Here is a 16,812-nt window from a genome sequence, read left to right as displayed (position 1 = left end):
GCTGTTATTTTAATTTCTTTTTATTGCTCGAATAGTTGCCTCATTTATTTTTTAAATCTTTAGCAATGACTATTTCTTTCTCAACAAATTTTAACCTTTTCAAAATTTTAATTTTTTTCCCAAGGGATATACATTATTCTTCTTAGAGTTATTCTCCATGGCAATGAGTTGTCAGATTGAAAAGGGTCTTTATTTTACCATAAGTCACTTCAGCAAATCTTTGCTCCTTTCTCTAAAGTCAATTTCTTGTTAGCTTCTCTTTTTTTCATAGTCCATCTAAAAATAAAATTTTCACTCTTATCTTCACAAGTCAATCTCCAAGACAACATGCTTCTCAAGATAACTCTGAATTGCAATTTCAATAACCAGCCAAAAGTTGTATTAATTATTGGAGCTGAAACGTAATAAAATCATAACATCTGTCTCATTCTTTTACCATGTTATACGAATCCATCTTGTATGAACCTATGTTATGGGGGAGAGTTATGGGTTACCTTATATATTGACAAAATATCTCATAATGTGAATGTTATCATTCATTCTCTTTCCAACTTTCACTCATTTGAATATATTCTTAGAAATGTGATTCATCTTCTAAAATTGTTGCAGTGTATATTTTAATATACAGAGAAGCTAATCAAAAAATTTGTTCCCTTGTATTCACGAATTTGGCCTGATCTTCAGAATGAAAAAGAATGAAAATGAAATTGTTCTCAAGTAAAGCTGTATTCTGCAGGATGAAAAATTTTAAATTAGCATAATTCTGACATTTTTACTCTAACTCACTGTGATTATATATGAATATCCTATTATAAAACTCAATAAATTAAATTTAAATGATAATCAAATCTGTATTATACTAAAATGCAAATTCTGTGGATAGAAAATTAACAACCTATTTCCTATACTCAAATTTATAAGAATATTCAATTTCTTGAAAAAAGAAAGTGAAATTTTTACTTTGTAGCTAAAAATTATTTTCTTAAACATTCAAATGTACACTAAGAACCAAGATATTATGACTAGGCAGCAAATAGTATAGCATGTTATTTCTACATGTACTTTCAAAGCAGCATGGCATAATATTTCTAAAAGGACACAGATGAAAAAGAAGCAAACCAATTTGAATTTTGAAAATAGGAAAACATCATAGGAAGCATTCAGTAACACTAACTAGCTTTATAGAAAGATTACATGCACGTATGTTTAAAAAAAAAAAAAAAAAGTCCGTAGAATTTTTTTTTTTTTTTTTTTTTTTTTTTTTTTTTTACAATAAGAGGAACACAGACAGACTATCTTAATATGCATAACACTTTTCTTTGAAACCTCGATATCAATCTAAGTTTAAATTCGAAAACTAGTTTAAAAATTTCTAAATGTGTTTTGTATCTGCCCAATGTTGCCAAATCACGTGATTTTTTTGCAAATTTGCTGCTTTTGATAAACTTGTCCTACTGAAATATATGTGTATGAGATTATCCGTATTATAATATTGCTAAGAACTAAACAAAAGAAATTACATGAAAATCAAATCAATGTCAGTTTTCTAAATAACAACACAAAGAATTTTATTAGTAATCAGAATCTGATAAAGTTAAATAAGGCCTCCAAATCAAGAATGGAAGCAAAATGGAAAATTAAAATAAAGCAAAAAACAATAAATGAAAAAAAATTAGTACAACCAAAACAATCCAAATATTTGGAAACATCAATGGATATGTAAAATTATTTAAAGATAAAAACCTAAATTAGCTGAATATTAATTAAGAGAAAAATGAGTACTTAAACGATGGAACATTAGCAACACAGTTTTAAAATTCTATCAAAACTAAGATGCATTATTGAAATGACTAAGAATCAAATTTACAGTCTGTAATTTCACAACAATGAAGACTGTGATTGACATCAGAGGTCAAGTAAACATACGTAATTATGATGTCACAAAAATCGCATGATTTCTGACATTATGCAAGTTTTTTCTCCCCTCCCTTTTTTTTCTGCAATATTTCGAATTTCCTGTAGCTACTTTATTTGAAAAATTTCTGTCATATCCAATACCAATATATTCTGTGGCTATATCCAATACAAAAATATTCTGTGATGGTACCAACACGTTCTATGACAGTTTAGATACGCATTTGTTTCATTACAGATTTACTGTTCCCACAAATCCTGCCACATATTAAATGTGTCTAAATTATTCTGAACCAGTCCAAACAGTTTGGCATGGTGATTTATTCTGCTAAAAGTGTTCTCAAAGGGAACATTGTTCCAGTGAAAGAGTATGAATAGTGTAAGATCAATTTTATCTAGTTCTAAACTTATTATTAGCCACAAATAATGATAAAAGCATTTTGTTAGCACACTGCCACCCTGCAGAATTCAGCATTAGTGTTGAACTCAAACCAAACTTCATGTTTTGTTTACAGATGGTTTGGAAAAGGAGCAAGATACTGACAGCAAGCTGTGTGAAGTACTAGGGAACAATGTAATCCAGATCTCGTCACAAAGATTAAGTTTTTAACTACTAAGTCTTCCAAACTGAACTTATTGCTCTCAGCAATGCAATTTTACATTTAATCAAAATAGTTCCTAATATTTTATATCAATTCAACCTTCAGCCTCTATGCCATCCAGGAGCAAGAATGGAAAAGCTGTGAAAGATAGTTGAAGATTTATGCTCTCTTTGCCTGAGGAACAAAGCCAAAATTCTAGTGTATTTGTGCAGATTTTGGAGTTTTGGGTAATGAAAGATTTAATAAAATAGCAAAGCTGTCAACTTAAGATCTGAATATAAGAACCTTATTGATACAACTTCCAGGTTCATACATGAAGATGGTAACAGGATGTCAACTCCTGAAATAATGGCAAAGCAGCTGAATATAGGATTTAATAAGGTAAAGAGTGTTTAAATACAGTGTAAAGATTAACAATAGAAAATTGTTACAAGAAAGAAAAGAAAAAAAAAAAAAAAAAAGGCAGAGAAAAGAACAGCAGAGTTAATCCAATTCCTTATAGTTTATGGCCCTTATATGAGTTATTTACACCACTCCAGCTTTCATGATAGTAATCAGTGTACATTTGGGGACATTCATGACCCAGATGATTACACTTTCAACTGTCCAGAGACAGGATTAGATTTCACATTCAGAAATCAATAAATGAAAAATCACATATGAGCTAGAAACACTGATAGTAATCTATACACTTTTAAGCATATTAAAAAATGTATCATCATTTCATTCTTGATATGAAACAGTTTATAAAATTTAAAATACAGTTCCCACTGTAGTGCTATAATTTCATGTTGTGCTGCCAACTGAGTTTTCCTGTGTATATGCTTAGATTTTAAAATGCACATGTTTTCAGCTTATACATATTTACTCATTAGCATGTTTAAAGCCAGTAGTTCATTGTTTTAGATTCCCTTATTAGTATGCATACACAGGCACACATATATGTATATATATACGCAGTCCAGTCACATTAACATGAACATCTATAAAATGCCAGAATAACCACCTTTCGCAGAGTGGACCACTATGAGACATACAGGAAGAGAGTCAGTTAGGTTCTTGAAGTTATTTCCTGGGATTTTGAGCCATGCTGACTCCAGTGTAGTGACCAGCTGCACTAGGTTATGTGGTTGAGGATTTATGGCATTAACAACCCAATAAAAGTGCTCCTACAGATTCTTGATTGCGTTTAAGTCCAGGTAATATGCTGGTCAGGGGAGTGCAGAAAGTTATCCTGGTGCTCTTAGAACAATGCATGTACACTGCGAGCTGTATGACACTTTGCAGTGTCCTGCTCGTAGATGCAGTCATTCGAGGGAAAAACAATTTGCATGTAGGGCTGGACATGGTCTGCAGATGTGTATTTCTGTTGATCCGTTGTGCCTTCCACAATGATGATTGCACCCAGAGAATGCCACAAAAATGTTCCCCAGGTCATAATTCTCACTCTTCCAGCTTAGACTCTTCCACCAGTTGTTGCAGTGTGTTGGCTATCCGATGTTTCACGCCATATATGCCAATGTTTATCTGTGTGATGGAGCATAAAATGTGATTCATCGTGAAACTCCATCTGTCACCATTCAGTGGATGTCCAGTTGTGGTAGTGGTGTGCAAATTTCAGCCTTCGTTGAATGAACCAATTCTACCAATGAACTGCAGTCAGCATAGGTGCTTTAACCAGGCATCTGCTGCAGAGGTCCATATGCACAACGTTCACTGAACCGTAATTGAAGAGACACTGTTGGTAGCCCCTTGGTTCATCTGGGCGGTTAGTTGCTCAGCAATTGCACGTCTGTTCGCCTGAACGCATCTCAACAGCCGTTATTTACCTTTGCCATCTATGGCCTGTGGTGTACCACACTTGCCACATAGCTGATTTTAAATAGTGCCATTTTGCAATGCACTGCATACTTTTACTAATGTGACATGCAAACAGTTTACAAAATTAGCTGTTTTGAAAATGCTTCCATCCTCAGTCCGAAAGCCCTTTTGGATGTCGGATAAATCACTTCATTTCTGCATTATGCCAACGTTTGCAATGTTCTCTGATTCTCTCGGACAGCCTTTATATAAGCTAATGCAGTGTGCTGCCACCTACCTTCTGTGATTGGCTATTTCAAGTTGACATCGAAATTAGGTAATGGTCATATTAATGTGACTGGACTGTATATATATATATATATATATATAAACTAAAATCGAGTACTAACATAGCTGAGATTGTTAAATACATGTATTTAACAATAAATGTTACATAAAAATAATTGTAACTATTTCTGAAATAAAAGTTGTATGCCATACATGTTTCTTGAGAATAATTAAAGAGTTAAAAAAAAAAAAAAAAAAAAAAAAAAAAACAGGAATGGCAAAAAGGTTAAAAATGCAAAAATTCTTAAAACTATAAAAACATCAAAATGTAATTGATCACATTCCAGATTGTTAGTAATAAATCATAAGAGTTATACAGTGACTGAAATATAAATTAATAAATAGGCCTGAAAATTTTACATACCATTTTGCTTTCTTGATGAAAAATGCCCATTGGACTCTCTCTTAGAAAGATCACTCCTACTATTGAATCATCAATATTAACCTTCCAGACCTTACTGCAATTAAAAATTTTGAAATATATAATATTAATTGCTACAATTTTGAAAATCTCTATGCTTCACTTCCACTAAAAGAAATTTACAACAGTCTTTTTAATTTGCTGAACGTGTTTCCAGTTTTACTGTACAAATGTACAAATGTACTTACAAATGTACTGGATTACATTAAATGAAAAGATTTTGTAAATTGAACGCTTTTTCAAAGTTCTGTTTTTCTTCAGATTAGTTGAACACCTATGAGAGCTAACTATTCTACTCATTTGTGCTTAATAAAGGATTCCAGTTTCAACAAACACTGCTAATTGATACTTTAAAATGATTTGCTTTTATTTACAGATATGTAGATAACATTATAACAATAGTTTTGGATTAATTTTTTTTTTCCTTTGACAACGTACAGACTCCCCGTGCACCACATATGTATAACACGAGGCTTACAGAAGTAAGTTAACTAAAACATTAAAATTACATGCATAAATAAACATTAAAAGTTACATGCATAAATAAAGCAAACAAAAGCAGAGAACAGCAGTCTGGACTTTACGAAAACAGATAAGTTCACTGACCAAGTCACTCCGAACATTTTCAAATCGTTCTGTAAGCATGATCTAGGACCATTAAATGTAGGGCATGAGAAAATCAAATGTTCCACATCCTGAGGAATTCTTTTTGAACATTCACATAAATTGTTTGATCGTAGATTAAAACAAAACAGGTAACTTGCAAATTTACCGTGACCAGATTAAAAACTGAGACACTTTAAAATTTAACGAGAGGAAAGACTTAGAATTCAGTCTATGGTAAATAGAAGGAAGGAACTTTTTGGTGACTTCAGCATTACAAGATGAAATGTATTCCTCATTTCACATAGCTAAAAGCTTTTTATAATGAAAGGACTTCCAATAACTCTTTGGAAATTTAAGGCATCTTTAGCTAAGAAATCTAAGAATAGCAATGGGTAAATTTAAGGCATCTTTAGCTAAGAAATCAGCTCTTTCATTTCTGTAGAAACCATGATGAGCACTAGCATTATTTACCATCCTTGCTTAATACACAATGAAACAAATTCAGGTCAAAATTATATTGTGTAGATTGAAACATTATTAATTTTAATTAACTTAAATTTCCTTTAAATAAAAGTAGATTTCTAAATTTCACACCATTAAATTAACTAGAAATCAAACATTTCTAGAAAGGTTATTGAAAATACAATTTTTAATCAGTTAAATATAATTAAAAGTATTTGTATTGAAGTATATTACTTCTAAGAAGAAACTGTTCTCCTTACTATAATGTAAATTGCAATTAATGCACCATGTAATTTTATTAATTTCTCTAAAAGAAGTTGGTATAAATCTTAAGTTATAAAATAGTGTCCTACGTCTAAACCGAGAGGAGGATAAAGTCGAATAAGTAACTTTGAAGTGAATTTGTAGTTATGTATATTTTGTAATTATGTAACTATGCAAAAATTTGTCTGGCTTTTTTGTTTTGATTAACCAGGCCATTTTCTTTTCTGTTAATCATTACACACTGCATTACACTAGCAACTCTATTTCGAATCTAAGAAAGAGTGCAATGGTCATTTTTCATTAAGAAAGCAAAATGGTATGTAGCAGTTTTAGACTATATATTAATTTATATTTCAATCACTATAATTGATGTGATTAATGTGTGATTTGTTAATAACAAATCTAGAACTGTAATCAATTTGTTTGTAACATAAAATTATGTATGTATGTATGTATGTATATGTATTTTATGTTTGTAGTTTTGAGAAATTTGTATTTTAACTTTTTTTTTAAAGTTTTTTTTTTTAAAATTTTTAGCTTATAACTTTATTTCAAAAATAATTACAATTGTTTTCAAAATATTCTATTTACATGTGTAAGGTTTCCTAAAAAGCATGTAGGTATTATTCCTGATTTTTGAAACCATGCTTGATTAGTTAAAATATATTAAGGAGTGACTTTTAGATATTAGGATTATGTGTGTGTCTGTGTTGTATCAGTATCACAATGTTTATTGTGTATTAGTGCTTGCAAAATTTTCCAGAATTGTAAGAGAAATTTCTAAGGTTCCATGTCTGTGAGTGAAGTTTTTTGATGGAACCTATAACTTTATTATTTGTAAAAAACTAGTGAATGCTATATTGACATTTGGGATGAAGTTTATAATAAAGTTAGGACTCAAAAGAGTTTTCTGAATGTCTTCCAATTTTGGTACCCAAAAGTTAAAGTAGGAAGAAATGTAGAAATTTAAAATAAATACATAAGTAAAATAAGAGGAAAAAATTTTGCAAAAGTGGAGACGCAAAAAATTAAAATTGTGTGAAGCACAATTTAAGTTGTGTCACTCTAAATTTAAATTGTGGGAAAGCAGCATAAATAGCAAGTTACACATTCTGTTTATCTTAGGGCAGATGTGTGTTATACTTTCCTCTTGAATCTTTTAAATAGAAAACCAATGAGATAATTCATGTTTTCTTAGAAATGTTTCTGATGTTGTTGAAATTGCTGTTTAAATAACATGCTGTAAATTCTAGAGAGCCATTCATATATTTTATGGTCTGTGATATTTTTCTTCATTCATTGGCAGAAATTAAAGTATTTTGTTTTTATTATGCTTTATGTCTTATTCGAGCTGCTCTAGTCAAGTGAAATTTATCTTCATTCCTTGTTAGTGTATTCTGATTGAGAATTGAAATTATATTTAAATTTTGTTTTGTGAAGTGATGAGTTCAATGACCATCCTGGATATGATTAATTGATTACAAGAGAATTTTCTACAAATTTTGAAAAAAATATTATTTTATTGATTGTAATAACTCCAGTAATGTAAAAAAATTGCCAAGTTAAAGGATGATTATGTTGTTTACGGACTCAAATGTACATTAGGAAAAGAAGGCGTACAATGACTGCAGTGCATTTATCTTGAAAATTATTTTCAGTCTAAAGCCTTAAATCAGTGGTCAGCAAACATATGAACATTTCAACAATTTCAAAAAAAATTGGGAGCCAAATCTGTTTGTTTAGTAAACTTTTATTACACTAAATAAAACTAAATTTAATACTTAATAAATATTTATTAATGCGAACAATGTGCTTGCATCTCCTTGTAAAGTTTGAGTAAGTCAGGTTTGTATGTTGTTGATTTTAATTTTAGACATGATTCCAAGTTCTCATCAATAAGATGACTTCTCAGTTTACTCTTGATAATGTTCATGCTTGAAAAAGATTGTTCGCATATATATGTAGAACCGAAAAGGGAAAAACAGCAAACGCGAGCTTTTTCAGCTGATTGTAAGAGTAAGGAATATTATTCCAAGCATTGAAAATGATCAGGTCTTCCTTCTCTAGGTCATTCACTTGATCACTAAGATCACATTTTTTCTTCTCCAGTATTTCCAATTCAACACAAAGACTTTCGAATTTAGAGCGCCGTATCTTTTAGTTTTTTAAATCCAGCAATTGTATTTCAAAGCTACCAATGTCAATTTCAAAAGGAGAAAATTTCAACTCGGTTATCGTAGCATTAAGAGGATTTTTGACAAATGCTAAAGTTACTCCTGTTTTTAAATTCCTGAATCCTGCTGAGAAATGCTTCCCTCTTATTTAAAATTATTGTTTTAAAATGGTGTTTATCAATAGAGGAATTATTTTCTTGACGATGCTTTAGCAGGCTCGGAAAGTGAAACAATGTTTCCCTTTCAAAATCCTGTGCAAAAATGGATAATTTGTTTTTGAATGTTATTACTCCTTCTAACATCGAAAAAATTAAGTTTCCTTTCCCTTGTAGTTTACGATTAAGCTGATTTAGATGAGACGTAATGTCTACCATGAAATAAAAGTTTTGGATCCACTGATCGTCTGTTAGTTCTGGATAGTGAATGCTCTTCTCGAGAAATGCTTTAATTTCCAGAAAAAAGACGCAAAATATTTTAAAACATTCCCTCTTGATAACCAATGTACCTTGTTATGAAGCAGAAGATCAGTGTACTCACTCTCCATTTCAAATAAAAATTCTTTGAATTGGCAATGATTAAGAGCTTTAGCTAAAATGGAGTTGATAATGGTAATCACTAATTCCATAACTTTACAAATTTCTTCTGGAAATGTTTGGGCACAAAGTGCTTCTTGGTGAAATACAATGGTAAACAAGTATCTTGTGATTAATTTTTTCTTTCAAAATAGCAACAACCCCTTTTCTTACGCCAGTCATACTTTTGGCTCCATCTGTTGAAATTGACACAATTTTATCGAGGGGAATATGATGTTTATCCATACACTCATTTACAGCATTGGCGATATCTTCTCCACGCGTCTGACCTTTGAGTGGCAATATTCCTTTAAAGTTCTTCTATAGGGCCTGAATGAGACATAAATCTTACAAAAAGTGAAATTTGCACTGTATCATTTATGTCACAAGACTCATCAACTGCTATTGATAAAGCCGAAACCAATTTCAGATCTCCGATATGCTGGGTGGTTATATTCGAACACATTTTAATTGTTCTATCTTTAATGGTTTTGGCAGACAATGGTAACTCTTTAATTCTTTTCAAAATATCTGCTTTGTTCTTAAAATCCCGAAATAGCTCTTCGAATGCATTTATAAAGCAATTTTTTTGTGTATTCACCGTCTGTGTATGGTTTTCCTTTCTTAGCATGTACGGTTTTCCTTTCTTAGCAATCTCTTGGCTACAAATAAAACTTGCCATATTAATATTGTTGGAAGATTGCATCCTGTTATTAAACACAGAAGTTGATGTCTCTTGACTCTTCTAAAGTTCCTCAACTGCTTTCTTCCTTGCATCACCGGTAGGATATTTAGTGCTAAATGATGCATGCTTTCTTGTAAAGTGTGTCTCTAAATTTGACTTCTTGTTATGCATGAATTTCTCCTTTTAAATAAGACATGCCGGAAGTCCATTCAAGTTTTGAATAAACACAACATTCTCGTTCCACTCAACTTTAAATTCACGGTTTTCATCTTTCATTTTTCTTTGCTTTTTTTTTTTTTTTTTTTTTTTTTTTTTTTTGTGGTAGCCATGTTAATTGGGGTGCCTATAAAAATATTCCAAATATATTTTTTTCTAAAGCCACCAGTACAAAATTATTATCATTATTAAATTGATGAAAATAAAAATTTTAAAAAATCTTTTAAAAAATACAATTTTATTAATATATGTAACTGCACTAAAAAGGAAAAAATAATTTTTTCCATCATCAGAATAACAAAACTTTTAATATGACCAAAAATGGAAGAAAACTTTTGGACAAAACATTTGGACAAATAGAAGTTATCGAAAAATCGATTACAAATTTTGTACTAAAACCACAAACATACATAGCAGGTGTAATAAAACCATATAAAAATACCTGTAAGATGTGCAGCTAGATTAAAAAATAGAACTTTTTAATAAGACAGGACAATGGCAAGAACAGTAGATAAGACAAAACTGTTCACACTGCAACTGCTGCTCTGTGATGCCAATTTGTACCTTCACTACTTTATAAAAAGCATGCACGCGCATGCCGTAACTTGTACATGGTTTATGCTTACGTTTATGAAAACTAATAAAATTAAACTCGATGTTTGTTACGTATTTTTACAATATAAAATTTTAATTACCTATCTATCTTTTTTACTCAAACCACAAAATTATACAGATTCTCGATTTATAGAAGAATTTTAATTTATCAAAATAAGATGTAATTTTTTTCTTACAAAGTTTTTTTTTTTTTTTTTTAAATGAAAATATTATTGCGTTTTCCATGGATATTTGTACTAGAGCTGCACTTAAGGAGCCAAAGAGCCACATGCGGCTCTGGAGCCGCAATTTGCCAACCACTGCGTTAAATCATCTAAGTTGTTAGAGCATTTCAATAATCTGTAGGACAAAATCATAACATTTTGAAGTCTAAGAAGGCATGATTTAATACCAGTTCAAAAGTTGAAGAAGTTGAAAGTTATTAGAAGCTTCTTATCATGTGGCATGTCTGCCTGCCAAGGAAAAGATTATTCAACAGTTGAGTAATTGATAAAACTATGTGCACTTGAAATTGCAAAAATGAGTTTTGAAGAACAAAAGAAAATTTAGCTGATTCTATTGTCAAATAACGTGATTCAGTTTCATGTTAATGATCCCACTGCTGATATTTTCATGTAGGTAGCAGAAGCTATCAGTATTTATGTAATACACTAAGGAAAAATAAATGCTGGAAGAATTTTACTTTGCTAGCCACTGAGTTGATGACAAACATAATTGATTTTTTTATCATTGCAAAAAAACTCTTCCGCCCCTTTTTTCATCAGATACTGATGAATGTGATGCACTCAACCTGCTTTGCTGAGCAAATAATGCTAGAATTTTTCATATACCAAATCGACATTAATGTGTGTCGATTGACAGTAACATGTGTGAAAGAAATTAAACCTGTGCTACGGAAATATACAATGATTCTTATCTCCCTCAACACGACTATGGCAGTCAATTGCACTGACCCTGGCAGCAAGTTTTATGTATATAATTTTGTAACATTTCACATGTTAGCTTTTGTTTACAGTTGCTTTCATTTGTGTAATGATAGTTTCTTAATGACACTTCATATATGCGGAAATAAATATTAAATTGACAACAGGGGACAAATAATTTTTCTGAAATAATGCTACATTATTTCAAAGACTTTATTAACACTCTACAAACCTTATCAGATTTGTAGGGTTTTTACGGAAGATGAATTGCCACAAGGGTTCATTCATTTCTTTAAAATTACCATGCAATGAGTATGAAAATTTTGCATTAAAGGGTATTGAATATATCTTTGCGAAATATAGTTTATTTTTATCTAATGGAATGTAATGTAGTCAGTAATCAGAAGTCTATACTGAGACTGTAATAAAGCTCTCATCATGGAACAGTGTTCTCAGAATCCAAAAATTAAAAATGTAGAAAGGGTTTAAAATTCACATTTTTATCTTTTATCGTTTATTTATATGGAACAAAATGTGTGAATTAAAATCCCATCTTCATTTTTCATTATTAATTTCAGCAATCATATATATTTTATAATTTAATGGATTTTATTTTACTCTGTTTAAATTTCTTATTGTTCAGGTTGGTCTCTTGGAGAACATCAGGAATGGTCTAAGTACAGCAACTTTGAAGTTTCTGTTAAAGTTCCTTTGGTTTTACATATTCCAGGCATTACAGACAGTAAGGAACGAAAAGCTTTTAAGCATATTTCAGTTCTTGATTATGTTTCAAATGAAAACAAAACTATGTCTGTAAGTAATATGAACATAAGTGCTTCTACATACGTCCCCAAATATGTCACAAACAAACTTGTTGAATTAGTTGACCTTTTTCCAACATTAGCAGATATTGTTAATATACCTATTCCTCCATTATGTAGATTTTATAAAACAGTATTATGTTCTGAAGGTTTAACGTTTTATCCCTTGATAAAGCATATTGTGAAAGGTTCTGCGTCAGAAGAATTTCCATGGAAGACAGCTGCATTCAGCCAATACCCAAGACCATCGATAAGTCCTAGAAATGATAGTGATCAACCTGATTTAGAGGATATTAAATATATGGGCTACTCAATCAGAACTGCTCGTTTCCGATATACAGAATGGGTTTCATTTGATTCAAAAAGATTGAAACCTAACCGGACTCAAGTTGTTGCTAGAGAATTATATGACCATAAGGAAGATCCATTTGAAGCAAACGATGTTTCTGACAAGCCTATGTATGAAAATATAAAGAAAGAACTATCCAGGAAAATCAAGAAAGGTTGGCGACATGCCATGCCACCTGGCTTATTTGACAGTCCTGTTAAGAAAAAAGAATATTTGAGCTAAAACAATAAAATAACTTTCCAAAAGTAAGATAGACTTACTTTTGGAAGAACTGATAATATTATCAGTTCCTGATTATCTGTTGAATGGTTTTTATAACTCATTTTGAATTTAGAAATTAAATCTGGGAAGAATTTGCTGAAAAGTAAATTTCAAGATTTTTATGTTTTGATTTTTTTATGTATACCTTTTTTAAAATGCTGATTATTCTTACACATAAAAATTTTTACATTTTTAAGTACATCAAAGCTTACTTTTAATAAAATAATTGGACTGCTAGGATTATGAACTAATTTATTGGAAAAAAAAAGACTGGTTCATATGAAGAATCTGTAGAATCAATTTTGAAATAAAAACAGTTAAAGAAGAGAGAATTTTGCATTTCTTTCATCAGATAAATGCAAAATATCTCTCATTTATTTATAATGTTATAGTTATTAGTTAACTATAAAATGAAAACTTAACTCATTGCTTGAAGATTTGCTTCATATGATTGTGCCATTCTTTTCTAACTGTGTTGTCTGTATGCATGTATATTGTTCTTTAATTTTATGTATTTTTATTGTTAATTCTGATACTTTTTTATATTAAAAGAGCTTAGTTTGTACTTTTGTTGAAATCTTTCTTGATGATCTTTTCTGCTGAAATAAAATATAGTTGATATCTTTAATTAGTTAAAATGCAGAAACATTTTTGCTGAATTTGAAATCAAACCAAAATATGATGTAAATTCCTATTAAAGATAATTTTCCATTTAAGGCATCATAAATGGATCCAAATGATCTAAAAATTACAGCAGCATCAATTAGTTCAAGAATCATACTTCGTACTTAATGAATTATTACACTCTCTTGTAGACTGTTAATAGATGAATATATTGGAATGATGATTACTTGGATAACATATCATTATTTATTCATGTAATGAGATGCATGTATCTAGAATTTAATTGCACTATTTTTGTGTGAATTTTAACTGTCTCTATGAATAAGTTGGCATCATAAAAGTTTATGCGCATAAGGTATGTGTAACTGTGTTTTACTTCACATACATATTTTGTGACATCCATATTATATTGGAATGTAAATTAACACATTGTTATTTATATTTTCTCTTACTTTTCATCCTAATTTCAACAAGGTCATCATACATAAGCTTTATCTGCTTTGCAACTGTAGTGATCCCTTTCTAAGATGATGGTTCCAGATAGTTTTCATCTTCTGGGGAAGTGGCCGTCTCAGAGAAGGAATGTTGATTACTTCTATTTGTGTATGTCTTAAATATTACAGGTCACTTTCAGAATTGGTTATCATGAGAAGATTTACTTGATTTGTGCTGTGTATATTTTCTCACTATACGTATTTTGCATTAAAATATTTGTAATTAATCAAGAAAATTTTCAATTTTAGTAAAAGCTCTCTCTTTGCAACGTTGTTCATCCCATCAACAAAGTCTGATAATTTCATCATTTTCATTTATCTTCTCAATTTAGCCATTTGATTTGCTGGTGGGCTCTTAAGTTATCAATAGTGAAATCATGATTAACTTTTTCAATGCTTAGTTTCTTTATTAAACATAGGCTGTGAGATGACCACTTATGACATAAACATTCTGAGTTGAATTAGTTTAAGTGTTTAGATTTATTGACTGCATCTGAAGTAATCTGAAAATTAAATTACAGAAGTTTGTGCATTTGATACAAAAATATTAAGTGAGTGTCAATGAAACTTTTCATTTTTATTAAACATTTAAATCAAGCATTAAATTGCACTATAACAAAGGAAAAGTTAAAATAATTAAAGGTGTGAACTAGTAATCACAAAAATACAGCAAAGCATTATAAGTTTACAAAAGCATACATGTATATATTAAGACTGTATATATAAATAAATAGTAATAAAGTACATATAAATAAATATGGAATAAAGTTTGTACTTAAGAAAAGAGGTTTAAAGAACAGCTTTGATGAACATCTCAAAACTTTGTATATTTAACCCTCTGATGAAGAATTCAACAAATTGCCAAAAACTGTTTCTGTCAGTTTTGTTTTAGGTATGCAGGCATCATTAGTATCAAATTCCTGTATCAATTAGTAGTACATATTTGTGTGCAAAAGTATGTATAGTTTCATAGCCTGCAGAGAAGGAATTTTCAGAATTCATATGAGAGGTATTTTTAAAACTGCCATATGAATTTATATCACTAAAAGAGGTAATGAAATTTGAGTAAAAGAGGTAATGAAATTTGAGTCTGCGATAATAATTGAAGCCTTACTGATGAATATTTCAAATGATTTAAGATGCTTATATCCCAAGATTTCTTTAAGAGGAGAAGGAAAACTTTTATCAAAATAGATAAAGCATGAAGATTATCAAGCATTTTAATTTATTAAAAAAAATAATTTTAAACAAGGAATTGCAGTGTGCACATATTTAATTTTTTCATTCATTTTTATTTAGCATCATTTATATCTTTTAAATGTTTCAGGTAAATTGTTTGGAAATTTGGACCATTTTTTAAAATTCATTTTCGAATTTAAAAATTTGTTAATTCATGACAATTTTATAGGGTTAAAAAATGATGGTTTTTAATTCTATGTAAGCCTGAATAAGTACTTCTCTCCTGCATTTTTCTATTTATAAAACTGCAATGGATTATCTAAGATTGCTTTGCCTTTTTAAAAAGGATTAGGCTCTGTTAAGATGTAATTTAGAAAGGTGAAGTAATAAATATGTTGTGTTTTTCATTTTCATGCATATGCTATTAATGCTTTGCAGTAACAGTGCCTGTAAGGTTGTGCTTTATTTGTTCCTATTTTCTGCTTAATATTTTATTTCACTTTGTTTTAGTTTTATTTATTTATTTATTAGATGTAAAAATTTTATATAGTATGGATAATTATGCAGTAGTAATTTCATTCAATTAATTGTGCACATTGCTATATTTAAATGCATTCATACTCAGGTGTATATGTGCAGTTTGTCAGTTTATTACAGACAGATTTTCAAATGGGATAAAATGTTATGAAATACACTTAAAAAATGCTGAAGTGCATGAGGAATTTTATAAATATCAGTGTTTTGAGACTATTCATTTTTTATGTTAACGTATATGTTACTTTTATAAATAATACTGTTATAAAGAGTTAAGTTTTTATTCGATACAATATTTTCAGTTAAATAAATTTTAGTTACTATATTGTATGTTTGTTGATGATTCTCTCTCTCATTCAGTATTTATTTTCAAAATTTATTCACAATAACTTTTCAAAAGTATAAAAGATATGCTGCTATATTTTTATGACTGCTGTATGCACTGTTTATCAAGTAATTTAGAATCTTACTCAGATCAGACTATGCCATATTCTGTACATGCAAGAATTTCTAAATAATATAATGCAGAAAGTAATTTTATTCCATTATGTGACATTTGTTTCTTTGTGTTTAATTCCTACAAAACAAGTTGTTAAATTTCTACAAACCAACTGATGTCAAATGATTAAATGCTTAGTATAGTTGATTAATGCTGTTTCGAACTATAGCGCACTGAAACTAATTTAATACATATTACTATTAAAACTTACGTCTTATATATATATTCCACTTAAATTATTCATTTTTTTTAATTATTAAAATTTATATATAAGTATCAATTATTAAATTTTTCAAGATTAACATGATTTATCATAATTTTTGTATCAGTTTTTCAAAAAATCTAAAGAAGAAAAATGTTTTAGATGGATGTGTGTGAGTAGTCTGTAGACATATAAATATTGAATGGTAAAGAGTGTGGTAGCCAACAGAGTCTGAGGTTTGGATTTT

At 29.7% G+C, this 16,812-nt stretch overlaps 1 protein-coding gene across 2 annotated transcripts in view; it reads left to right on the top strand.

The window, feature by feature from the left end:
• Positions 1-16,194, top strand: part of LOC118181385 (iduronate 2-sulfatase-like) — a 75,483-nt gene extending 59,289 nt beyond the window's left edge. For both annotated transcript variants that reach the window (XM_035350512.2, XM_035350513.2), the window contains exon 8: positions 12,246-16,194. In XM_035350512.2, coding sequence (XP_035206403.2) covers positions 12,246-12,994 — 749 coding nt within the window. In that variant the 3' untranslated portion in view covers positions 12,995-16,194. The remainder of the gene's footprint in view (positions 1-12,245) is intronic.
• The last annotated feature ends 618 nt before the right edge of the window (positions 16,195-16,812 follow it).

This window comes from Stegodyphus dumicola, chromosome 8, assembly GCF_044657685.1.
Source record: "Stegodyphus dumicola isolate Sdum_Otavi_A_Nest chromosome 8, ASM4465768v1".
Lineage (NCBI taxonomy): Eukaryota > Metazoa > Arthropoda > Arachnida > Araneae > Eresidae > Stegodyphus > Stegodyphus dumicola.
The sequence above is the reverse complement of the archived record's forward strand: the minus strand, read 5'-3'. Positions and strand labels throughout refer to the sequence as shown.